The following is a 27,154-nucleotide window of genomic DNA, read 5'->3' as shown; positions in this document are numbered from 1 at the left end:
CTAGATACAATCAATGGTACTAAGCCATGCAGATTACTGCAATGGCATCTATGCAGGATGCAAACAACAACTCATAAAGAAACTACAGACCGCCCAAAACACAGCAACCAGGCTTATATTTGGAAAAATGCACTTCAAAAGCGCCAAACCCCTCAGAGAAAAACTGCATTTGCTCCCAATCAAAGAACGTATTGCCTTCAAAATCTGCACCATGGTCCATAAAATTATCTACGGCGAAGCCCCGGGATACATGACAGATCTCATAGACCTACCAACCAGGAACACAACCGGATCAACAAGAACATACTTAAACCTCCATTACCCTAACTGCAAAGGACTCAAATACAAATCAACCTATGCAGCCAGCTTCTCCTATATAAGCACACAACTATGGAACGCACTATCAAAAGCCGTGAAAACTACATATGACCACCTAAACTTCAGTAAATCACTAAAAACCAACCTATTCAATAAGGCATACCCTACGGACCCAACTTAAATGCCTGAACCCTGCTACTCAAATAAACCTAAGCTCTTACTTGGACATATCATAACTCCTCCTCTCTATAATTCCCAAATGTGTCTATAACACATGAATCTCATTCTACCTCAACACCACATTGTATTTGTTCTTACCGGACTTGGCGAAAGCTTTACAGTACTATGTAAGCCACATTGAGCCTGCAAATAGGTGGGAAAATGTGGGGTACACATGTATTTTATTTATTTATTATTTAATAAATAAATAAATAAATAAATAAATACATTCTTTTTGATTGGGCATTGAAATGGCAGATGAAATTTAATGTGGAGAAATACAAAGTGATGCAGATTGGGAAGAATAATCTAAATCATACTTACTTGATGCTAGGGTCCATCTTAGGAGTTAGCACCCAAGAAAAAGATCTAGGTTTCATTGTAAACAATAAGCTGAAATCTTCTCTCCAGTGTGCAGCCGCAGCCAAAAAAAAACCAAACAGAATGCTAGGAATTATTAGGAAAAGGATGGAAAATAAGACCAAGAATACTATAATGCCTCTGTATCGCTCCATGGTGTGACCTCACCTTGAGTATTGCATTCAGTTCTGGTTGCCGTATCTGCCATATCTCAAAAAAGATATAGCAGAATTAGAAAAGGTTCAAAGAAAAGCAACCAAAATAATAAAGAGGATGGAACTCCTGCCATATGAGGAAAGGCTAAAGAAGTTAGGGCTCTTCAGCTTGGAAAAGAGACAGCTGAGGGGAGATATGACTGAGATCTACAAAATCCTGAGTGGTGTAGAACGGGTAAAAGTTAATCGATTTTTTTTTACTCTTTCAAAAAGTACAAAGGCTAGGGGACACTCAATGAAATTACATGGAAATACTTTTAAAACAAACAGGAGGAAATATTTTTTCACTCAACAAATAGTTAAGCTCTGGAACTCATTGCCAGAGGATGTGGTAACAGCAGTTAGCATACGTGGGTTTAAAAAAGGTTTGGACATGTTTCTGGAGGACATGTCCATAGTTTGCTATTGAGATAGACATGGGGAAGCTACTGCTTGCCCTAGGATTGCTAGCATGGAATGTTGTTACTGCTTGGGTTTCTTCCAGGTATTTGTAAACTGGATTTGCCACTGTTGGAAACAGGATACTGAGCTAGATGAACCATTGGTCTGGTCTAGTGGATACTGAGCTAGATGAACCATTGGTCTGGCTTAGAATTGCTATTCTTAAGTTAAATTAATTTGGCTACTGGATTTTTCCTTAATCCTAAACACGTTTGCACACTCCTACAGGCTACAGCTAAAAACCTGCTGCAATTGCCTCTATATCTGTTTATTAAATTGTGAGTAAAGTAAAAAAAAAAAAAGGAGGTAAAAACCCTCACGATACCATGAAATATAGAACCAAAAAAAAGTGAGGAAAAACCAAGTTAGGATACCAAAAGACACTTTATTGTATAAAAACGACCCGACACGGCCGTGTTTTGGCCCTAAGGCCTACCTCAGGGGTCTTGAACAATCTCCTCTCTTCTAGAATAGCATATGTTCAGTTACCAAATGATTTGAAATGGTGTTGCCACAAAAGGTCCTCCTCTCTTCTAAAATAATGTGTATTCAGTTACCAACTGAGGTAGGCCTTAGGGTCAAAACACGGCTGTGTCGGGTCGTTTTTATATAATAAAGCATCTTTTGCTATCCTTATTTTTTTTTTTTGGTTCTGTATTAAATTGTGAGTTCCAGGACTCTGGGTCTCCTAATTTGATTTGGCCCAGGACTCTGTAATTTTCCGAAAGGGCTGGTGTTCACAGATTCTTATTATTAATTTTGGTGCTCTTTTATTAAGTGTGGTTAAGTTTTGCATTTAGAGCATGTTAACAGCAAAAATTAACATGTGGTAAGTGCAAAGCCTGAGTAGTAAATGCAGGGGTGTGTGGCCTACATCCACCCTGCACGGGCACTACATTACATGCCTGGGTAGACAGGATGCCCCCTAGTGGTGGTATCATGCGATTACCCCCTATAGGGCATTGGCACCATTTTGGATCCTGGCGCAATCCTGGGGAGGAGCAGAAGTGCATCGCTTCTGCCTGGAAACACCACTGCCAAACCCCAGATAAGTCTTTCTTTCTTTGGATTTTGCTCACACCTTTTTCAGTAGTAGCTCAAGGTGCGTTACATTCAGGTACACTGGGTATTTCCATGTACCTGGAGGGCTCACAATCTAATTTTGTACCTGAGGCAATGGAGGGTTAAGTGACTTACCCAAGACCACAAGGAACAGCAGTGGGATTTAAACCAGGCACCCCTGGATGTCAAGACTGGAGCTGTAACCACTAGGCTACTCCTCCTGGGATGGGTGGGGCATTGGGGGCATGGCTTCTGTTTGGAATGTGGGATTTGTTATGGGAATCAGTGGTCAGCTTTGTCTAAAGGAGGGGAGTAAGGATTAAGGGTTGTGAGGGAATCAGAAGTGAGAGAGGCATCGGGCTATGACAGAGAGGGCAAGAATCAAAAATGTAGATGGGTGCTGCTGCTACACCTATGGTTTTACCAGCTGTGCTAACAGACTGCCAGTAGTGCAGCTGCACTTCCTGCCTCCTCTTGACGGCTAGTTGTAACAACTAGTGAGAGGTATCAACCCATGAGCAGTCCTTTGCCAATCCTTGTCACAGCCAGCTCCCCTCACGCCAGCATTAAGCAGCTAACATGGGATTTTCTGCACTGGCTGCATTTTAGTGCAGAAGACCTCAGTGCGGGGCCACGCTAATAATATCTACTGCATAGTACCACCTGTGTTAGGTGCATAACACAGCTTAGTAGAAGGGCCCTTCTGCTTTGCATCCAGCCTTCTCTTGCTTTTTCCCTGTGCTGTCTCTTGTCTTGTTTTATTTGATTTTCCTTCTCCCAGAGCTGTTCCCTTTCCTTTTTTGAACATTTCCCCCCTCCTAGGCTTCCTAATCTGCCCATGGACTTCTGTCTGAATGTTTAATTTACCATTTGCATAGCAATCTGTTTCTGTAGTGGCACTTTTTATGCTATCAGTGAATAAACTAAATGAAACCTAAAAAAAAAAAAATTCCCAAGGGTGAAATACATTTTTCAAGATATTCCATATTATGGCTTCATTTGTACCATTATCCTACAAGCAAATTCAAATAAGAATATAGTTGGAAACTATCATCTGTGCTATGACCACAAAAAAAAACCACACGAATCATTCTAAACTATGAGAAATAAGCAAGTGAAAATGATGTAGAACCGATTATAAGACCAACTAAATATGGAATGCAACTGTGAATCTGTTGACATTGTTAATACGGATGCTTTAAATATCTAGAGAATAAGAGTTTCATCTTTTCCAGGCAGAACTTTTAGATGCAGCTGCGGGAATTCACGTCAGATTCAGATTAGGAGGAGTAAGTATTCTTTTTTAAAATAAGACTTTTCCATTTTGTGTTTGTGTGAAAAATACTTATACATCAGGCCCTCAGTTCAATAGGTCATGCTGGCTGCTGTTCACCGAAGTTCCTGAGCTATGGAAATGGTTAAAGATTTGGGGATATTTAACTCCTAGCATTTTAAACCTTGTTTCCCATAAGCCTTATAAAATCCTTGTTTCTTCCTTTGTAATTTATTTTTATTTATTTTATTGCATTTCTATCCCACGTTTTCCCACCTCTTTGCAGGCTCAATGTGGCTTACAATATATCATGGATACTGGAAATAAGAAGAGGATATACATTTGGTTTTACAGAAAGATTTTGGGTTACATGGTCATGAAATACAAGATAGTGGTATAACAGAAGACATTATCAGACATTAGAGATACAAGATAGTGGTGTAGCAGAGACATAGTGAGACATTAGACGCGTTACAACGTTTCTGGGTGTATTTGGAGATTTACATGTTTTGATCTTTGTGGTATATCTTTTCAAAGAGATGAGTCTTTAGTAGTTTACGGAAGTTGGCCAGTTCATAGGTCGCTTTCAGATAGCGTGGTAACGCGTTCCAGAGTTGCGTGCTCATATAGGAGAAGGTAGAGGCGTGTATTAATTTGTATTTCAGGCCTTTCCAATTGGGAAAATGAAGATTAAGGAATGTTCGAGAAGATTTTTTTGCATTCCTGGGTGGCAGGTCTATTAGGTCTGACATGTAGGCTGGGGCGGCTCCATGGATAATTTTATGAACGAGGGTACATACTTTGAACGTGATTCGTTCTTTGAGTGGGAGCCAGTGTAGTTTCTCTTGTAGGGGTTTCGCACTTTCATATTTTGGTTTTCTGAATATTAGTCTGGCTGCCGTGTTCTGGGCTGTTTGGAGTTTTTTGAGTATTTGTTCTTTACAGCCGGTGTAGAGTGAGTTGCAATAGTCCAGATGACTGAGTACCAGTGATTGTACCAAATTGCGGAAGACGGTCCTTGGAAAAAATGGTCTTAGTCTTTTTAATTTCCACATTGAGTGAAACATCTTTTTGGTTGTGTTTTTCGCATGAATCTCAAGTGTTAGGTGCCGATCAATGGTGACTCCAAGAATTTTTAGGGTATCCGAGATTGGTAGATTCAGTTTTGGTGTGTTGATGGAGGTAAATTTGTCCTTGTTGTGTTGCAAGGTGAGTACTAGGCATTGGGTTTTTTCTGCATTAAGTTTCAGCTGAAATGCATCTGCCCAAGAATGCATGATATCTAGACTTTGGTTGATTTCGTTGGAAATTTCACTTAGGTCTTGTTTGAATGGAATGAAGATCGTTACATCGTCGGCGTATATGTATGGGTTGAGGTTTGCTTCGATAGTAGTTTGGCCAAGGGTGTCATCATTAGGTTGAATATGGTCGGTGAGAGGGGGGATCCCTGTGGAACTCCACATTCAGGTATCCATGTGGCTGATGTAGTCGAATTTGCTGTCACTTGATATGAGCGTGTAGTCAGGAACCCCTTAAACCAATTGAGAACTTTGTTTCCAATGCCAAAGTATTCGAGAATGTGTAATAAAATTCCGTGATCAACCATATCAAAGGTGCTTGACATGTCGAATTGTAGAAGTAGTATGTTCTTGCCGGTTGCTATCATTTATTTGAATTTGGTCATAAGCGTAATTAGTACGGTTTCAGTACTGTGGTTAGAGTGAAATCCTGACTGGGAGTCGTGTAGTATTGAGAACTTGTATAGATACTCTGTGAGTTGTTTGGTCGCCATCCCTTCTGTTATTTTGGTAATTAAGGGAATGGATGCTACTGGTCTATAGTTAATTCATTGGCATTTTTCTTTGCATCTTTAGGTATGGGGGTGAGTAAAATGTTTCCTTTTTCCCTTGGGAAGAGTCCATTTTGTAGCATAAAGTTCACGTGGTTCGTTAGGTCTTGTATGAATTGTTGAGGGGCTAATTTCATAAGGTTATTTGGGCATACATCTAATTTGCAATGAGATTTGCAAATCTTTTAAGTGTTTGTGAGATGAGATCTTCTGATAGTATTTCGAATTCAGTCCAAATCCTGTCTGCAGGATATACTCCGAGGTCTGGGTCTAGGCAGTCTAGGAGTGTAGTGTATTCGATGGGGCTGACAGGTATTTTGAGTCGCAGTTGTATGATTTTCTCCTTGAAGTAATTCGCAAGGTTTTCAGCTCCTGGTGTGTCTTTGCTGTTATTCATGACTGGTGTGGTGTCTAACAATTTATTCGCGAGTTGGAAGAGTTTGTGTGTGTCTTTGTAGTTTGGTCCAATTTCAGTTTTGTAGTATAGTCTTTTGGATTATCTTATGGTGTATTTATATTTCCTTCGGAGTTGTTTCCATGCATTAAGTGTGGGATCGTCTTTCTTTTTGTTCCACGCTCGTTCTAATTTCCTAACTTGTGTTTTGAGTTTTTTCAGTTCTTCATTAAACCATGGAATTGGGTTCTTTCTGTGCGAAGTTCTGGTTTGGATTGGAACAATGTTGTCTAGTATTGATTTGCATCTATTATCCCATTCTAAGAGGAATTGGATTGAGTCTGCCTTTATTGTCCATTCATCGTGGTAAATCTGTTGCCAGAATTTTACCGGATCTATTTTTCCTCTCGTGGTGTAAGGTTTTCGTGGTTGTTTGTTAGTTGTGTCTTTCATTCTCCATAGGAGGCTAATATGTGCTTTGTAATGGTCTGACCACAATACAGGTGTCCATTTAGTATCTGTTAATATAAGGTTTACATTGTGATCAAATTTGTGTGTGATGATATCTAATGTGTGTCCTTTGGTGTGAGTTGGTTGCGAATTTGGTTCTTGGAGATCCCATAGTTGTAGGAAATCTTTTCATTCTTGGGTACTTGTTGTGGTGGTATCTTCAAGGTGTAGGTTGATGTCTCCTATTATGATGAGGTTTGAGGAAGAGATGCAAGTGTTCGAAATAAAGTCCATGAAGTGTGTTTGGGAGTCATGCCAGTTGCCTGGTGGTCTATAAAGTATAACTGCATTAAGTTGTTCCTGCAGTTTTGGGTTATTGATTCTTATTGAGGCAATTTTGAGTTGTGGCAGTATGGATTCAGCTATATTTGTGATGGTGAATTCAGATTTGTATATTGTGGCTATTCCTCCTCCTCTTTTACCATTTCTTGTCCAATGGGTAATTTTGTATCCTGGTGGGCATAGTTCTAAGATAATAGGGTCTTTGAGGTCGTGTATCCAGGTTTCTGTGATGAATAGGAAGTCAAGGTTGTCTGCACTAATCCAGTCTGTTATATCCTGTGTTTTGTTTACTACAGATCTGGCGTTTATGTATCCCATTTGGATTGAATGGTAGGGTTCGGTTCGGGACGCAGTTGTATTAATTCTTATTAGTTGCCTGCTTTCTTGGTATCTAGTTTTGTTGTGTCCTTTCTTCCCTTTCTTTTGGTTGTTTCCATATATGTTTATCTTTCCTTTTTGTTGATAGTTATTCTTTTGTTCTGGTGAGTAGTACGTATGTTGTATGTAGGGTATGTGTGTTGTGGGTAAGTTGGTATTTATGTTGGGAATAGTCCATGCGTAGTATATTAGGGGGAGGAAGTAGATTATCATGAGCAGTTTGTTGGTATTCATGTTGGCTGCTGTGCCGAAAGGCTTGATACGTATTTAAAAGTATGTAGCAGATTCCAGATCGTGCTTCCTTGTAAGAGGAGAAGAGGGCTCCAGGTCATAAGGGACAGGGGTAAAACTAGGACTGGAGCCCTCTGTTACCTCTGTGTGTCCTTTGTAATAATTTTCAAATCATTCATCCAATTTCATTCAAATTTCTGCCAGATATTAGAGAGCACCTAGTGATCCCAGCTTACATGTTTTACATATCCTGATACTTGAAATCTTTGTATTGCTTCTTTTGTCAGGGAAACAGTGCAGCTGAAATCTCTGAGTACTTTGTAATGCCATCAAACATCTTGAAAGCTACCCTGCCACCGATTAGGAAACTAGACATCATGGAATGTTTACGTCTCTTGCTTTTCATAGAGATAAAAAGATCATTTGGGTCAGCCTAGTGTTTCGTTGTGTTCAACTGAACTTTTCTCTTGTGTATGATGTTTTACTCACCTTTCTAAGTATGCATACTTAATGTTGGAGCTGAGCTCAGGTTTAATGTATTCATGTTCTGACCCATGAGAAACTAAGACGAGTTGTAGAATTACGTTCTTTTGGGTACCAACATAGGCTGATTAATTTAAGATGCGCTTCAAGTTTTATAGTTTCTTTGAATTTTATTTAATTGCTGATGTCATGCTCCTCCCACCCGTGGGCATGGGCCGAGTAACAGTGAAGACCTCTGGTACTACACCACCCAACCATAGGCGTGGGCCAAATGACCGTGAAGACTTCTTGTCCTACACCACCTGCCCGAAGGCATGGACCAAGTGACCGTGAAGACTTTGAGTAGTCTGCCACCCACCCATTTCCTCAGCCTTAACCCAGCTCTCCCAGCATGAAGCCCGGTTTTTCCAGAGAAGCCATAGGTCCCAAACTGCAACTAGTCGCCTGCTCCCCATCAAGGGGAGCATTGCCATCGTGGGAGCACCCAGCTGATCTTCCTCCAACTGTGCGAAACTGCCAGCTAATCTTCCTACTCGGCAGCTCCATCACCACCACGTGGAGAGGAAGGGAAAGCCCCACCCCCACCCAGTGATGCCAGACGCAGTGGGATCAGACCCTGACTCACCTATCGCAAGAAGTCGCCTCACCCCATTGGGGGAGCATTGCCATTGCGGGAGTGCCCAGCTGATCTCCCTTCAACTGCGTGAACACTGCCTGCTGATCTTCCTACTCAGCAGTTCCATTGCCACATTGAAAGGAAGGGAGAAGAAGGGAGAGGAAGCCCTGCCCCGACCCAGTTACTCTAGACACTGTGGGATCATTTCCTTTCCAAGTATCCACTTGCAGAGCTGTAAGGATTTTCTTACATGTACAGAATCAGGCATAACACCAGAGGCTGCCCTCCTCCCTCATAGCTTATTCCTCTAATCTACATCCAACTGTAGGCATGATTCCAACAATCCAACAAATAAGAATCACAAGGAACAATAATAGCAGTTCAGTATCGCCTTGCTTACTGTGCAGTCCTCAGTTTGTAGTCCATCGTCCTCCTGCTCAGCCTTCACACAGGAAGACTGTGATATATCTCAAGTTCCAGGCTTTTATAGGTCCGCAGACTCCTCCTCCAAACTCTGCTCTGTTATTGGATTGGATGGAAATTCTGGTCCCCTGCTCTGATTGGAGGAACTAGGTGAGCAGTCTTTTGAATTCGGGTGATTTCCCTTCACTGCACTTATTCCCAGGGATTGATGTTACGGTTCACCAGGGACCTCTCTTATGCCACTTCCTGTGGGGGCTGAACCTAACTCCAAACTTCTAGTCCCCGTTTCCACCCTTTTCCTTATCCCTGGGTTCTTCCTAAGTGATGGAATATAGACTCTGTCACAAGTGAATAGGCTGAAAAACAAAACTTTCCAGATTTATACAAATTATTTGCAAATATAAAGTTAAGTAGTCTCTCATAGAATTGCTGTTGAGGTGTTACAACAAAATAAAAATCCAAGGAATTAGAAAGGGTGAGGGTCATTTCTACCCTCTCCCTCTTCCACAATTATGTGGAGGGGCATTTTCAATATGACATCTAAGTCCAAGTTGGGACATTTTACCAAAATGTCTCAATCTAACTTCTAGCACACAGCCATAATTGAACCAGAAAATGCCTTAATTTCTGGTTCAATTATGGGTTTGAGCTACACATTTTCAGGCTGAACATGTCCACCTGTAAGTACCATTTTGGGGAAAAAAAGTAGAAAAAAAGCCATAGGAACATCTGTCTGGCAGCATTTGTAGTGAACTGGCCACACAGACATTCCAGCAGTGTAGAGGGGCAACCTAGAGGTCAGTGCAGTGGACTTTACATAAAGGGATCCAGCTAAACTCCTTCATATTTTATGATGAGTCCTCCAGGAACAGAAAAAAACCTATGGTACCTAAAGGTTCACCACTACAATAGCCCTCAGGCTTGCAGGTCACTTAGAAATATCTCCTGTACCTAAATATATATGCTCCAGGAGAGCTCACATATTTATAACAAAATGAAAGAGCTCATGGGAATTGAACCTGGGTCCCACTGTTCATTGTCCACTGCACTGACCACCGGGCTGTTCCATCCATTTGCTTGCTGCTTTCTTAGGAATGGTCATAATATCTGGAGCTGTCATAGAGCCCAGTATCTACTGTTACACCTTTGGGGGGTGGGAGGAGGTCAATGATCACTGGGGGATTAAGGGGGATCATGCCTTCATCCCTCCAGTGGTCAGCTGGTCAGTCAGGGCACCTTTTTCAGATTTAGTCGTGACTTAAACAGGTTTAGATAGAAACATATTTCTTTTCTGTCCTGGACCTTTTTTTCTGTTCCATTATTGCAAAAAACCGTCCAGATTGTAAGCCCACCCCAAACACTTTTCCAACACGCCCCCTTGCTATTTGGCCAAACTCAGTGAAAACGTCCCAGTTCTGCCTTTTTGAAAATTGTGATTTAGATGTTTTGGTGAGAAAAACATCTGCCACTTTCTGCCACTTTTGAAATGTTTTTCTCTTTTGAAAGAGAATGACATTATTATTACAAGCAAACAGTACCTTTCTTATAATGTTAAGTTAGTGAACAATAAGCCTAAAAGCTAGCCCTTATTCTCTTTACTTAACGCTCCAGGTATCTTTAGTCTCTGCTATGTTTTATGTCTACAAAATGCGGTATCAAGAAATAATTCCTCCAGAATCTTTCCCATCAATATTGCAGGAAAACATTGTGTTATCTTTGCATTGGTAAATAGGAGTCATTTTCTGTTAAATAAAAAAGTATGCCGAGTTATAATCTGGGTTTTAGTCATAGAGTCATAGGACATTTCCATGTGCGTAACACATGCAGAGCTGAAATGTGTCTGCTGGCATCATGTTGTTGTCAAACAGTATTTTACTTTTTATGCCTTTGTATATCTTTTGTTATTTTACTGCTCTGAGCCACAGTACTGCTCTAACTGGGCTTCGGTTCAGTGCATTATCCTGTTTTCATTAAACAAGAGAGTCTGAGTTATTAATGATATTCTTCTTACCGTATCTTTTGCACTGACAACAAATTACAGCAAGCAGCGGGTAGAAGATTTTTATCCTATGATTATTCTAAGTCTTCTTTTGACCTTTTCTTCATAGAACAGACCATTATGCTCTATAAATAATCATCATTAATGTACCTCTCTCAAGTAACACAGCATTAGAGAGACACCTGCTGTATCACAAAGTACTAAACAAAGAGGAAAGTGCTCAGATAATCTCATCACTTAAAAAGATTTCATGATCAGAGGACAAAGAAAGAAGGTCATGTTCTGTCCTTGCCAAGATGTGCAGCAGAATTTGCAGATGTCTAGGAATCTGAAAGGGGCTGTGATCATAGGTGCCAACTTTTCAAAATGATTGAGGGTGCTGAACTCTGCACACATTACAGTGTCTGTAAAAAAAAAGAAAACAAAGCGGGTAGTGCAGTGCAACACTGGATAAATAGAAACAGAAAGGCCTTTCCTTCTCTACAATGCAAAATGCAAATATATATCAGAGATGCTGCATATTCATATTCCCAAAGCTGGCATATTTAACTTACTAAACCAAAACTAACATTGTTTTCTACCTTTATTGCCTGGACAGCTCAGCCCATGTCTCCCCCATTTTACAAGGGCTGAGCTATTACATGTTGGCTGCAGCATTTGTCTTCACATTCTCCCATGGTGCTACAGGGATTGTCTGAAGATGCTAGTTCTCCAGTGGGTGGAACACTATCTGAGAGTGTGAGTGTGTGGGGGGGGGGGGGGGGGGGGGGGGTACTTAGCATGCAATGGAAAAGGTGCTGGAAACTCTGTACTGCTGAATATGCTCTGAAATTTAAAAAAATTAAAAAAAAACCTTGCCTGCTAAATATATGTTTAAACAGCAGAGCAACAGCAAAATTTTATTTACTTAGAATTAACACATGATTTTCTGTTAGTAGCTCAAGGTTAGTTATAATACAAGGTACAATAGGTACTTCCCCGTCACTGAAGGCCTTACAATCTAAGTTTGACCTGAGGCAATGGAGAGTGAAGTGACTTGACCAAGGTCATAAAGAGTTGGACTAGGATTAGCATTCCCCCACTCCTTTTACTCACTGAGGACCATATGCAAAATGTTTTTCCCATTTTCTTTCTAAGAAAAAAGGCTGAGTACTTCTGGTTCCAATTGTGGTACCAATATTCTGGTAGTTCTCCTGCATAGTTGCCAAAAAATATAGCACCTAAAGAGAACATGGTGTTCCTCAGCTCCAACAGCCACACTACTGAAGAGACTGTGATGAAAAATAAGAAAATTGTAAAAAACTGAAGTGCGTAAAACTGAATAGAACCCACATGGACTGTCCACACATATTGTCACTTCTTAAAACCTTTTAGACAGGCCTTCCCCTCAGTTGAAGATTGACATTAATTATGATCCACTTGTAGCAGTCCCATTGTACTGTCATCATCTATGTCCTTGTGATCTTTAGCAGAACCTTTCCCTTCTGTATCTTTTTTTTTTTAATATCTTTATTTATAAATTCTTAGGTTCATAGCATAATACAACACATTATCAGTTTTTAACATATTTAACATCTTTCTCAATATCTCTTCTAACAAATACTCCTTTTACCCCACCTCTACCCTCCTCCCTCTCTATTCCCCTCGTATACCCTCCCTGCTTTTCTTCTCTCACGTGCAGTTGTTCTGGTCTGGTCTGGTCTTATGTTCCCTTCTGTATCTTAAGATGAAGTAAATTACTTCCTCCTTTTCGCTTCTTCCTTATAATGTTCCTCTGTAACAGCTTCCATGTGTCTGCTTTCACCTTCCTACCACCCGTTTTAAATTTGAATTGTACACCACCTAAATGTGTTTAATGATATGCAATATAACAAATAAATGTAAAATGTGAAACGTACCTATGTTTGGATACTCAATAACAAACAAAAGGTCATAAAATACAAAAAAACTGTCCCCGAGTGTCATGATTCAGGATGGATGAGCCCATGGGTTGCAGTCGGGTTCACGCTGCCTACCCAATCCAAAGGCTATGTGGGCCCCAGCTGGTGGCAGGCGAGTCCTGTCCCAACAAAGACCAGACCAGGTGGGATGGGTGGGAGGTGCGGGGTGGGTTTTGTTTTAATTCAATTCATCATTAATTGTTGTATATATATCTTTGTTTTCATGATAATGCAATACAAACGGTTTATACATAAAAAAAAGAGACCTTGAGGGTGCCCCAACAAGTCAAGGTGGAGATTGGCTTTTAAGAGAGCCCCTGGGGGCTGACCCAACAGAGTCAAGGCCACGGAGTAGCTGGAACAAGGCATGGAGCTTGGAAACTACCGAGGACAGACACCCCAGCTTGTCAAATACCTGCCGGAAGTGCATGAGGAAGGCTGCCAGATTGGACATAAGTGAGTCATTCTTCTCCCATAGGGGAGATGCCCAAGCCAGTCTGGAAAGGAGAGAGATGATAAAGATGATTTTGACCCGATCTGAAGGAAAAGTGGAGGACTGTAGTTCAGAGTTCATCAAGCATTGGTTAATAAATCCTTGGCACGCTTTGGGGGTTCCCTTCAAAAGCGCACATGTGCCGAGACTCGAGGCTGAGACACTGGGTAAGCTGGAGGCAGTACCACTGGGGCAGGCCCCAGAGGTGGGTTTAGAACTGGAGGACCTATGGCTTGCATTGCAGCAAGCTGAGCGCAGACCCCTGAAGGGTTTCTGTAAACTGTCAAGTTGAGTCTGTTGTAGCTGGAATTCCTGAGCAAGGTTCTGGAGGTGGCCCATGCAGGTAGTCAGATCTTGGACCGATCCAGAAAGTTGCTGGTGTTGAAGAGCCAATTGCTGGAGCAGCTGCAAAGCGGGTGACTTGCCCGAGCTAATGGCCTTTGCAGTCTGACATGGTTCAGCATAGGTGAGCCCTTGGGTCACGGTTTTGCGCTGCCTACCGAATCCGAAGGCTAGGTGGGCCCTAGCTGGCAGCAGGCGAGTCCCATTCTGACAAAGACCAGACCAGAGAGTGGTTCTTAAAAGAGCCCTTGAGGGCTGGCCCAATGGAGTCAAGGCCAGGGAGTAGATGGAACAAGGCTGCACCAAGGCACAGACTGGAACTGGGCTGGAACAAGGTTAGAGGCATGGACTGGAAAAGGACTGGAACAAGGCTGAAAGCACAGAATGGAACAGGACAGAAGACATGCACAGGAACAGGATAGAAGACGCAGACTGGAACAAGGTTGGAACAGGACTGAAGACACAGGCTGGAACAAGGCCGCAGCTCACACTAGACCAAGCTAGGCGACCTGTTGCAAAGGCACTGGCTGGGAGTCAGTAACTTCCTTATATACTACTAGACAGAAGTGATTACATCAGACAGCATCCTCTTGCAGGGCTATAAAGGAAGTGCAGGGTTTCCAGGAAGTAAAACAGACTCTTCTGTTATGGAATGCTGATGAAGACCATAGAAAACAGGTGCGGGGTAAGTAAGCACTTTTCACAATGAGTGCACATTATTTACAAAGAGGATGCACTCTTTTGTGATGTTGTGCACTCTCCAAAACAGTGCATTCTCTTTGCAAATAGTGTTCACACTTTGCGAAAAGTGCATGGTCTTTTAAGAGAGTGCAGGCTTTAGGAAAGAGCACACACTTTTTCCGAAATTCACAGTATTGCTCCCGTAATGGAAAAATAGAACCCCCCCCCCCCCCAAGAAAATTAAAATTCCCATGAATGACATTGGAAATGATACAAAATGAAAATTTGTAGCAATATATATAGTCAATGAGAAATGAGCAAATGCCAGAGCTTGTGTGTGATAATGTTCTGATGGAATATATATATATATATACTAAAATATATATTTTTAGCAAATGGTTATTCCCTAGTTAAGTATGATGTCAGTCTTTTATTATGTATGTTGTTACTCTTTCTGTGTATATGTGTATAATATAAATTTTTGAATAAAATAAGTAATATGTACTAGGCAGGGGCATAGCTACGTGGAGCCAAGGGGGCCTGGGCCCCCCTCCCGCCGCCAACCCTCCCCCACCATCGCCATGGGCTACCTTTGCTGGCAGGGGACCCCAACCCCCGCCAGCCGAGGTCCTCTTGCTTCCCGTGAAAGGCTTCGTTCTGTTTCTGACGTCCTGCACGTTGTGCATGCAGAACGCCAGACTCACAGAAACAGAACAAAGCCTTGCAGATCAAGGCTTCTTTCTGTTTCAGTGAGTCAGATGTTGTACGTGCAGGACATCAGAAACAGAACGAAGCCTTGCGCGGTAAGCAAGAGGACCTCGGCTGGCGGGGGTTGGGGTCCCTTGCCAGGAAAGGTAGGCGACAACGGCGGCAGGGGGGGGTTGGCAGCGGGAGGGGGGTCGAGAGGGTCATCGGCGGGGGGGGGGCAAAGTTGGTGGTGGCAGCGGCGGGGGGAGTCAGCCGGCAATGGCGGGAGGGGCGGCAATGGCGAGGGGGGGTGGCGGCGCCGGGGGGGGGGGGGCTAAAATGTGCCCCTTCACCTGGGCTCTGGACCCCCCCTCCCACTGAAGTTTGGCTACGCCCCTGGTACTAGGTATTGCAAAGGTATATGGTCATGCTGCAAAAATACCTTGGTCCTCATAACCTGCTTGTCTAATCTGAGCAAACACTGTCATCATACTGGACAGGCTAGATGGGCCAATCTGTCTTTTACTGCTGTCAGCTATGGTATTATAATTATTAAAATACCAGAAATAAGTGCTTCCCTGATAGCTTGTACCTATCACCTCTCATCCAATCAAAACTGCTAAGCAGATTAAGCAGTCTGAAAATTATATTCATACAGCTAATGTGCTCAACATTTTAAAACGTTGCTTTCTGTCTGCAGGTAACATTCCCTCCAAATATATATTACAAAATATTCACTCACAGGCCTATTGCGGATATTTGTGCTAATAGTCCAAAGGATTATGTGGACCAGGCAGCAAAACAGCCACTTGCCAAGCACATCCACAATCGTGTTGAAGTTCCTAAAATCAACTGTAGCGGCTGGTATAAACGCATAGAGAATAATGGCTGGAGACCTTTGGTCCAGCGGGTAACAAAGTCATATTTATTTCCTTCTCCTGAAATGTCTTCTTCAAAATGTGTTATCTTAAATAAATTACAATCTGAAAAATTTAATTGTAATATGGATTCAAAAAAAGCAATGCTCTGCCAAAGGCACAACCATGCAGATAGGATCACTGTGGACAGGAATCCAATTTCTTTTACTGTCATAATATACAAAAAAATATATCACCTGCCAGGAAGAGGAAAATTCTGGCTTCAAACAGAGATTAAGAGAAAGGGTTATGCTATCCTGTTTGAATTTTTCAACTCTCCCTTTTCATGAAAGTGACTTCTATACATGTAGCAAAGTGGATAAGGAACCATTAGGACTGTAGTGACTTTTATAAAGACAGATAATTCATACTTTTTAAAATTGCAAGAAATGTCGGATTGGCCATGGTCTGGGTCAGGATGGTACATTTGATGGACCTTTGGTCTGACTCAGCCTGGCATACCTTACACATTTAATGAAGAATTTGTTCTCTCACCAAAAGGGATTTGTTTCCTATGGTCAGAGACCCTACAGAACTCTTACTTCAATTATGGCTCTGCACTATAATTTAGAACAAAAATCATTGCCTAGGAGTTAAACATCTTCAGGATGATTTTTCAAAGGAAGTTATGCCTCAGTCTCTGGGTGGCCAATGCATGATTCTTTTGTATGTAGAATGTCAAACATTATAAGAATAGTAGCAGATAGCTTTAATTACTAACAACCTGACACTATTTGTATAATTGCTGGCTGGGTTAGGGACTGGCTGGAGGTGGCCCTAAAAATTATCCAAATAGCAGCTAAATATTGCTGCTATCCAGATAACAGCACTGAATATAGATTGAGTTAAACACCAGCAGTCACTTAACCTGGGAGCTAGTTAGTAAAGAGTGATAAAGTTTTGCACTTAAAGTGGCACATATTTGTTGCAAAGCTTGTATGGTAACCACTGGGGGTGCCCAATATCTTCCCATGCACTTACTCCAGAGTGCAGCCATTTACCCAGCCTTGAGTGCATTGCCAATAGCATGGTTGCTTCTTCCAAAAAGCTCCTCCTCCACACACTGATGTCACCAATAAGGTAGCTTCCACCCATATTTGGCAGCTTGACCTCTAGAGGTAGAACTGCAAAATTATACTGTTAGGGGTTAGATGTGCCATTTTGATCCCAGACCACCAGCAGGGCAACAGCTTCTGGAGATCATTTTTGCCCTTCACTAGACACCAGGGAAGCCCTTGATAAGAGCTGGATTGGGGTGGGGGGGGGGGGGGGGTTGGTTGGTTGCTCATGTTGGGGTAGTATGGAGAGGGCAGATGGTTTGGTTGCTCATGTTGAGTGGGGACTGATGTTAGGGTGTGTTGGAAGGGGGTTGGTTGTTCTTTTAGGTAGGAATATCTGATATCAAAAGGGGGTGTCAAGGGATTCTTATTAGGTACAGGTGATGGTAAGTACAACACTAATAGCGTGAATATACTTAATACCTTCTGAAGTGCATCCTGGCTATCTGTTATGTTGGCTGTTAGCACCTGGTAACTTACTGTGTGCTAATCATATACATATGTGTTACTTGCCCACTCTTTCTCTTTTCCTGCCCCCTTCCACAGCAAGCAGTTACCACATGAATTACTATGAGGTGTTGCGGCTTTGTTGTAATTTTTACTGTGCACTAATTCTTGTGGTAACTGCTTGCCACTCTAGTAAACAGTTCCCATGGTGATCACGTTGGCTAAAAATCCTGGCCCTTGATCTCATCTCAAACTTTTAAAAATCACAACTTGTCGGTGAAACTGTTTGCAAACCTCTTTTGTACTGTTGAAACATAACGACAATGAAAGTTTAAATTAGAGCCTTTTTATTATCACTTTTCACATTTTCTTACTATTCTCTAAATGTCCTTTTCCACTGACATCTCTGTAATGGTGCTGGAATCACCACACAACAAAATCTGTTCAATAGCCTTTATTCAATAATAATTTAAACATTTTTTAAATTTATTTTTGAAAAGGGCAGTTATCTTTTGCGTCTGTGGGCTTCCAGCTCAGTAAAAGGAATGATCCTTGTGTCATGAACCTTCATTTCCAACTACCCAGGGATTTTTTTCTCCCTTGTTTATATTTATGTCTATTGAGAACTTGCTATACCACCTTTTCTGCTGGGCAGGCCAGTGTGGTTTACAATTATAAAGCAAATATAACAAAGGTAGTGAAGGAACTCCATAAAATAGATAAGACAGAAACATCCATCAAGAAACAATCACACTAAAACCTTGACAACATAAAAATAGCAGTGCAGGAATCCCAGTGGTCCCTGGATCCAGATAACTAGCCCCCAAAGGCCAGGCAAAAAAAGATGAGCTTCAAGGCTGATTTAAATCTTTTAAAGGAAGCCTCTGTTTCAAGAGAAAATGAACATTCCAGAGGCTAGGAGCCAAAAAAAGAAAAATGTGAGCTTCTCATAGAGGCTAAATGAGCACAAGTAGGAGATAGAAGGAGCAACTGGTGCTCAGAACTATGACTATGGACTTTGAGAAGCCATCGCTCTGACAGATAGTGGGGAACCCCTTCAAAGACGACCATATGAATTAAAGTCAAAATTTTGAACTGAAACCTGAAGTGAACTGTCAACCAATGCAAGCGAATAAAAAGGGTGAAATATGATCAAATCTGACAGATAGTGGGGAACCCCTTCAAAGACGACCATATGAATTAAAGTCAAAATTTTGAACTGAAACCTGAAGTGAACTGTCAACCAATGCAAGCGAATAAAAAGGGTGAAATATGATCAAATTTTCAGGCTCTGCATATTAGCCCAAGCAGCAGTATTCTGAAACAGTTGGAGACATTGAAGTTAAGACTGGACCGTTCCTGCATAGACTACATTACAGTAATCTAATTGTGTTATAAACGAAGACAGTAGAAGCATGTGAAAAGTAGAGAAATCAAATGCACTAACCAAAGCTGGCAAAGGAACCATGAAGTTGTTTTTTTTTTTTTTTTTTTTGCTACATTTGTACCCTGCGCTTTCCCACTCATGGCAGGCTCTATGTGGCGGGCAATGGAGGGTTAAGTGACTTGCCCAGAGTCACAAGGAGCTGCCTGTGCTGGGAATCAAACTCAGTTCCTCAGTTCCCCAGGACCAAAGTCCACCACCCTAACCACTAGGCCACTCCTCCTAACTGTACCCTGCACTTTCCCACTCATGGCAGGCTCGATGCGGCTTACATGGGGCAATGGAGAGTTAAGTGACTTGCCCAGAGTCACAAGGAGCTGCCTGTGCCTGAAGTGGGAATTGAACTCAGTTCCCCAGGACCAAAGTCCACCACCCTAACCACTAGGCCACTCCTCCTAACTGCAGAGACTTGAGTCTTAAAAGACAACACATAATCAATGATCACCCTTTAGTGGTCCCTGGTCTTTGACTCAACAGGCAGGTTATCACAGTTCAGTACTAGCAATCACTTGCATATCCAGTCAGCCACCCCTTTCACACAGCTCTGTAATGGTATAAGATCAGGAGATGAAGGATGTATAATTAACTAACAAAATATCATCTCCATTTAAATGTGCACTGGTTCCACCATCCTGAATTAATATTGCCAGAGGACTAGCAAAAATATTAAACAGAACAGGAAAAAGTATAGATCCCTGAAGGACTCCACAAGAAGTAACTCAAGTAGAGGAGTGTATACCTGCTACATCAACAACAACAACAACAAAAATGGTCAGGAAGAGAAGAACAGAACCAGGTCAAGAATACAATCTTCTCTACCAACTTCAGCTACATGATGCAAAAGTAAAGTGTGGTCCACAAGATTAAAAGCTGACATCAAATGCAAAGATACTGCCAATTAAACTTTATCCTCATCCAGGCTAACATGGATCTCAATCAGAAGGGCTGCAATAGCAATCTCTGTACTAAAACCCTTACTAAAACCCGATTGACTATGATGTAAAACAGATGCCTATTCTACTACTACTACTTAACATTTCTAAAGCGCTACTAGGGTTACGCAGCGCTGTACAGTTTAACAAAGAAGGATAGTCCCTGCTCAAAGGAGCTTACAATCTAAAGGACGAAATGTAAAGTTGGGGCAGTCTAGATATCCTGAATGGAGGTATAATGGTTATGTGCCGAAGGCGACATTGAAGAGGTGGGCTTTGAGTAAGGATTTGAAGATGGGCAGCGAGGGGGCTTGGCGTATGGGCTCAGGGAGTTTATTCCACGCATAGGGTGAGGCGAGGCAGAAAGGGCAGAGTCTGGAGTTGGCGGTGGTGGAGAAGGGTACTGAAAAGAGGGATTTGTCCTATGAGCGGAGGTTGCGGGTAGGAGCGTAAGGGGAGATGAGGGTAGAGAGGTAATGAGGGGCTGTAGATCGAGTGCATTTGTAGGTAAGTAGGAGAAGCTTCAACTGTATGCGGTACCTGATCGGAAGCCAGTGAAGTGACTTGAGGAGAGGGGTGATATGGGCAAGAAAAATCTATAATTGCTGAAAAGACAATTTTCTTCATCAGTTTGGATGACAAAGAGTCAAAGAAAGCAACCCATGAAGTGAGATTTTCAACCAGGATGAAGGACTAGGATACATAGCACAAGTTGTAAACCTCACGGAGGCCAAAGTGGAAGTTAAGGCTGTCAGAGAAGGAAGTTGAAATGATCCCCAAGAAGTCCCTGCAGCTCTAGTCAAAAAGCAGTAGAAGGCACAACAACTGATGAGGGAATAGATCCTGATCCTAGCAAAAGGGAACATAGACTCATTTTTAGAGCGGAAAAGATGAGCCAAAGAACAGGAGGAGAAGAGCCCACAGCAGCCTTCTTCCAGTTAGATCTGAAGCAATAGCATAAAGATTTTTAGAAGAATTCGAGGAAGAACCAATCAAGTTCGCATAGCTGCTTTCCCCCAAGTGAAAGTCCAGAGGTTTTTTACACATCTGACACAAGGCTGGTGATTGGCATTTATGCCAAAGTCATTCAGTCCTTTGAGCCTGGCGCTTCAGCAACTGAAGACCACAGTGGTACTGTGATGAAACAGTGGGTTTCCAAGCCTGAAAACTGTATTATTTCATGAAGTGTATTTCTCCTAATTGGCCAGCAGATGGCGCTTATTTTGAGTTTTAAAGTTGTTGCAGAAAAAGACTTTCTCTCTTCCAGTTTCAGCTTATGGAAAGGCAATCTGCAGTACCATTGGGCAGCTACTTTCAAAATTGATGCCCTGGGCTTTGATTGTCCCTGGATTTCAAATCTAGCCTGAAGGTACTGGATTTTCCTCAGTCTCAGCCAGAGAGCGGAGACAGAAAAATCTCTTTACTGAGGCCCTGTGAGCAGTTATATTTTATAACCTGTGAGCAGCTACAATTCCTGAACTCTCCAGGTACTACCCAGTAAGCAAATGTTTAAATGGTTTTATAATTGATCCATATTCAGTTACTGCTATTGTCTGATGATTTCACCTTTTTCTGTTCACTGTTCAAGTTCTGTGACAATAAACCTTTCTTAGTTTATTGACTCTGCTGTCCTGGACTGACTAAGAATCCTGGTTTGTGCTTTTGGGTCTGTGGGAGCTATGGGCCCCTGGAGTGTGGTCCCAATGTCCTAGAATTCACTGGGGCATAACCTGAGAGTGAGAGACTAGCCCAGAGGCAAGCAGGACCCAGTCAGTGGGAGAAGGGTGCTATCATAGAGCATGTGCCCAGGTGCTTGCGGGCCTGAGAAGTGCTTGGGACAGACTACTACTACTTACTACTACTTAACATTTCTAGAGCGCTACTAGGGTTACGCAGTGCTGTACAGTTTAACAAAAAGGGACAGTCCCTGCTCAAAAGAGTTTACAATCTAATGGGCAAAATGTCAAGTTAGAGCAGTCTAGATTTCCTGAATAGAGGTATGGTGGTTAGGTGCCGAAGGCGGCATTGAAGAGGTGGGCTTTGAGCAAGGCTTTGAAGATGGGCAGGGAGGGGGCCTGGCGTATGGGCTCAGGGAGTTTATTCCAGGCATGGGGTGAGGTGAGGCAGAAAGGGCGGAGCCTGGTGTTGGCGGTGGTGGAGAAGGGTACTGAAAGGAGGCTGCAGGGTTAACCCTAGGTGGGTGCTGGGCATTTCGTGACAGGTACCAAGGATGTTTTCAGGATCTAGAACAAAAAGAAGTCTACAAGAAGGCAACCCAATCCAAAGAAGCCTGTAGAATAAAATCCTAACATGCAGCCTGATCCTCCAATGACAAGGAAATAAAGATATCCAGAAAAAATTATGAAAAATGGTGGACAGGAAAAAATTTCCACCCTATAGAGGTGTCTTGTTTGACATGTCTGAGGAGGCACTGATGGAAATCATTGCGAAAGGGATGCCTGAAAAGAAAGTATATAATGATCAGACCAAGATACCAGCAATTAAGAAAATGAACTAAGCAAGACCAAGGCCAATGAAGAGGCCTCATAACCATATCCAAAAAGTGTCCAACAGAATGTGTTGGAACTGAGACAAATTGCTACACACCAAATTCAGACAAAAGAGACAGAAAAGATGCTTTCTTAGGGTGAGAGAAATTGGCCACCTGAACATTAAAGTCCCTTAAAATTATAAAATTGGAAAAATTACTGGAAGCATCTTCCAAAGTTTGAGAAAGGGACTCCTAAACTGAGGCAGATGTAGCTGGAGGACAATAAAAAAAATCATCACATGTAAAGGGACATGAAAAAGAAATCTAACCAAGAGTACCTCAGAATAAGCAAAAGAATCCACCAGAAGTTCTGATACAGAAAGATACTGAGAAAAAAAATAAAAACAATCCCACCACTCCTTCTCAAAGGATGGGATGCAGAATAAGCAGAATACCCAGGGGTCAGACAGTGAAACAAATAAAAATCACTGCCTGTTCTAACTCAGGTTCCAGTAAGACAAAATATGTAAGCATGAGAGGAATAGAGAAAATCATATACCAAGGAAGTTTTGGACCTAAGAGATTGTGATAAATAAGAGGCTGTCCTAGCCGGGGCAGGCCACTAGATGGTGCTGTTCCCCTAAAAATGTCCAGGATGTCCGGGGTAGGCCACTAGAGGGCGCTAGGAGAATAGGTGGAGGTCGCTAGGACCGGGGAGAGCCCTGGGAGGTCCACATGTGTAGGAGGTTATGGGCTGGGTCCTGTGTAGCTAATTAACCAATTTATACCCCACCTGGGATGTGAAAGGAAAGGAAGAGAGCTGTTAGCTGAAGAAGAAGAATCCCCCTGGAAAGAACTGGCTAAACCCTATGGACTTGTGGTGGACTGTGTGCTCAAGGAAGAAAAACAGGCTGGGGTAAGAAGTTCCTAAAGCATTAGTGTTGGACTGTGTAGCCTCAGTACTTAGAGGAACTGTGTGTTCAAAGAAAGGACTGTGAGTCTAAAGAAAGAAAGGACTGGGTGTCCAAGGAAGGAAGGACTGGGTGTCCAAAGAAGAAGTAGGGCTGTGTGTCCCAGTACTGAGAAGCAGGCTGCAAAGCCTGGGGTTAGAAGTCCCCAAAGTATTGAGGTTAGTGCTGAGCCCAGGAATCTGTGTGGGGAGGCTCAGTGTGAAGATATGTAAATGTATAAAGTATTTAAGCTAGAAGAACTGTGCCAGGGGCTGGAATAAAGAATTGCCTGAATATGCTGTTGGTAATTTGCCTCTGGAGAACCAGGTCACCCTGAGCGTGAAAGGATAACATGCTAATCTGCATACAATTTGCATACTGAGAACCAGCTCACCCTGAGTGAGAAAGGGGCCCAGGAGCTTGAGTTTGGATTGCTCAGGATGCTGGGAAGAGACTGTTTGGAGTCCTGTTCATAGACCACAGGCCGGTGAGGCCTGCTGGAGAGTGGGAGCAAAAGCCTCATCTTCACAAGATCTACAATTGAGCAAAATCCAGGACACAGACATAATGGGCAAAATTATTGGAGAAAGAGTACAAGGAAGGAAATATCTTAAAAATAAGAGAATCTCTATACCGAGGTCCCAGGGGTCTAACCTAATCTAACCTAATGCAGAACTTATTCACTGCACAAATCCCTACTGATGGTTTGAGGCAGCTAACAACATAATAGGCCCAAAGACAGTGGATGGAGAATTACATCAATCACAGTACATTAACTAAAAGCAAATTAATAAAATAACTTCAGATTAATAAAACACTCAAACTGTAACAAATAAAAAAGTTTTAAGTTTCCTTTGAAACTGAAGATAGTTAGATTCAGTTCTGATAGATCCTTCCATATAGAGGTAGCATGGAAGGAAAACATTAAATCCAACTGACGTTTATATTGAAAACCTTTAACTGGATACCTATTGCCCCAAATAACTATAATAGAGAGGGAGGGATCTGGAGCCATTCGGAGCGAGTAAAGCAGCCACCGCAATGGAATTCCAAAAGAAGAAGAAAAGAAAACCCCAGGAAGAAGGGCAGCAAAAAACATCATAGTGAAAGAAACAAGAATATGCCCCACAGAGCTCATTCAAGGAACAAGATGAAAAAGCAGACCTGCTCCTTTGGCACATGCTTGTGGTGTGCACCGCCATGATGCAAACATCGCTAGCAATCAGAATTTAAAGGAACACTTCCAGAAGCTTGCTTATGTTAGCAGTCATATGAGCTGCCTAGTTGGAGAAACTTGGGCACCAGAAAACCAGATCCTGAGGTATAATGAGAATCTATTTCATACTTCCTGCCAATTTACTTAGCCCAGTCATTGCAGAACTGGAAGCAATGCAACCATGGGTCCTACATCCATTCACCAGGTATTGCTATTACATGACTTGACTGCCTCCCCCCTCCCTTCAAAGTGAGCGCTTGCTTTTCTAATGGTCAACTACAAACAGCATTAAAAATGCCAGTGGTGCACCCTCTGCTAAAGAACCACCACCTTGACCAGGACAAGCTCAAAAGGTACCAGCCAGTACCTAATATCCCATTTCTAGAAAAATGTATAGAGCAGTCTGCAATCAGCTCAACAATTAACTAGAAGAGAGAATCGGGCTAGATCTGTGTCAATCTTGGATTCAGCCCGGTTATGCCCCTCCGCTCCCACCCACCCCCCTCATTCTCTCCTCAATCACTGGCTGACTACTTCCGCAACAAGGTGCAGAAGATCAACCTCGAATTCACCACCAAACCATCTCCTCCTCTTCACCCTATAACCCACTCCCTTAACCAACCAACCCAGGCCTCCTTCTCCTCTTTTCCTGATATCACCGAAGAGGAAACCACCCATCTCCTCTTCTCCTCGAAATGCACCACCTGTTCCTCAGACCCCATCCCCACCAACTTACTTAACACCATCACTCCTACTGTCACCCCCCATCTGTCATATCCTCAACTTCTCTCTCTCCACTGCAACTGTCCCTGACACTTTCAAACATGCTGTAGTCACACCACTCCTCAAAAAACCATCACGACCCTACCTGTCCCTCCAACTACCGCCCCATTTCCCTCCTACCCTTCCTCTCCAAGATACTTGAACCGCCGTTCACAGCCGCTGCCTTGATTTTCTCTCCTCTCATGCCATTCTTGATCCGCTTCAATCCGGATTTCGCCCCCTACACTCGACAGAAATGGCACTATCTAAAGTCTGCAGTGACCTGTTCCTTGCCAAATCCAAAGGTCACTACTCCATCCTCATCCTCCTCGACCTATCCGCTGCTTTTGACACTGTCAATCACAACCTACTTCTTGCCACACTGTCCTCATTTGGGTTCCAGGGCTCTGTCCTCTCCTGGTTCTCCTCTTATCTCTCCCACCGTACCTTCAGAGTACATTCTCATGGTTCTTCCTCCACTCCCATCCCGCTCTCTGTTGGAGTTCCTCAGGGATCTGTCCTTGGACCCCTTCTTTTTTCAATCTACACCTCTTCCCTGGGCTCCCTAATCTCCTCTCATGGTTTCCAATATCATCTTTATGCTGATGACACCCAGCTTTATCTCTCCACACCAGACATCACTGCAGAAACCCAGACCAAAGTATTGGTTTGCTTATCCGACATTGCTACCTGGATGTCCAACCGCCACTTGAAACTGAACATGGCCAAGACCGAGCTTATTGTCTTCCCTCCCAAACCCACTTCTCCTCTCCTTCCACTCTCTATCTCAGTTGATAACACCCTCATCCTCCCCGTCTCATCTGCCCGCAACCTCGGAGTCATCTTCGACTCCTCCCTCTCCTTCTCTGCGCATATCCAGCAGATTGCCAAGACCTGTCACTTCTTCCTCTATAACATTAGCAAAATTCGCCCTTTCCTCTCTGAGCACACCACCCGAACTCTCGTCCACTCTCTCATTACCTCTCACCTTGACTACTGCAACCTACTCCTCACTGGCCTCCCACTTTGCCATCTATCCCCCCTTCAGTCCGTTCAGAACTCTGCTGCACATCTTATCTTCCGCCTGGACCGATATACTCATATCACCCCTCTCCTCAAGTCACTTCACTGGCTTCTGATCAGGTACAGCATACAGTTCAAGCTTCTCCTATTAACCTACAAATGCACTCGATCTGCAGCCCCTCCTTACCCCTCTACCCTCATCTCCCCTTACGTTCCTACCCGTAACCTCTGCTCTCAAGACAAATCCCTCCTCTCAGTACCCTTCTCCACCACCGCCAACTCCAGGCTCCGCCCTTTCTGCCTCATCTCACCCCATGCCTGGAATAGACTCCCTGAGCCCATATGCCAGGCCCCCTCCCTGCCCATCTTCAAAGCCTTGCTCAAAGCCCACCTCTTCAATGTCACCTTCAGCACCTAACCACCATACCCTCTATTCAGGAAATCTAGACTGCCCCCACTTGACACTTGACATTTCGCCCATTAGATTGTAAGCTCTTTTGAGCAGGGACTGTCCTTTTTTGTTAAACTGTACAGCGCTGCGTAACCTTAGTAGCACTCTAGAAATGTTAAGTAGTAGTAGTAGAAGACAGTCCTTATATCTGTGCTAAATATTCTTCACAGAAATTGAGATAGGAGATATGTTAATACTACTGGATTTGTCAGCAGCTTTTGATATTCTGGACCACAATATCATGCGACCGTGACTGGCAAAAAGAGG

General features: G+C 42.8%; 1 protein-coding gene across 3 annotated transcripts in view; it reads left to right on the top strand.

The window, feature by feature from the left end:
- The window catches only part of C4H11orf65 (chromosome 4 C11orf65 homolog), a 71,606-nt gene that overhangs the window by 30,907 nt on the left and 13,545 nt on the right, over positions 1-27,154 (top strand). For 2 of the 3 annotated variants that reach the window (XM_030200270.1, XM_030200272.1), the window contains exons 4-5: positions 3,851-3,904; positions 15,897-16,106. In XM_030200270.1, the coding sequence (XP_030056130.1) occupies positions 3,851-3,904; positions 15,897-16,106 (264 nt within the window). The remainder of the gene's footprint in view (positions 1-3,850; positions 3,905-15,896; positions 16,107-27,154) is intronic. The other variant, XM_030200273.1, reaches the window with a different exon arrangement.

The sequence above is a fragment of the Microcaecilia unicolor genome, chromosome 4 (assembly GCF_901765095.1).
Source record: "Microcaecilia unicolor chromosome 4, aMicUni1.1, whole genome shotgun sequence".
Lineage (NCBI taxonomy): Eukaryota > Metazoa > Chordata > Amphibia > Gymnophiona > Siphonopidae > Microcaecilia > Microcaecilia unicolor.
The sequence above is the reverse complement of the archived record's forward strand: the minus strand, read 5'-3'. Positions and strand labels throughout refer to the sequence as shown.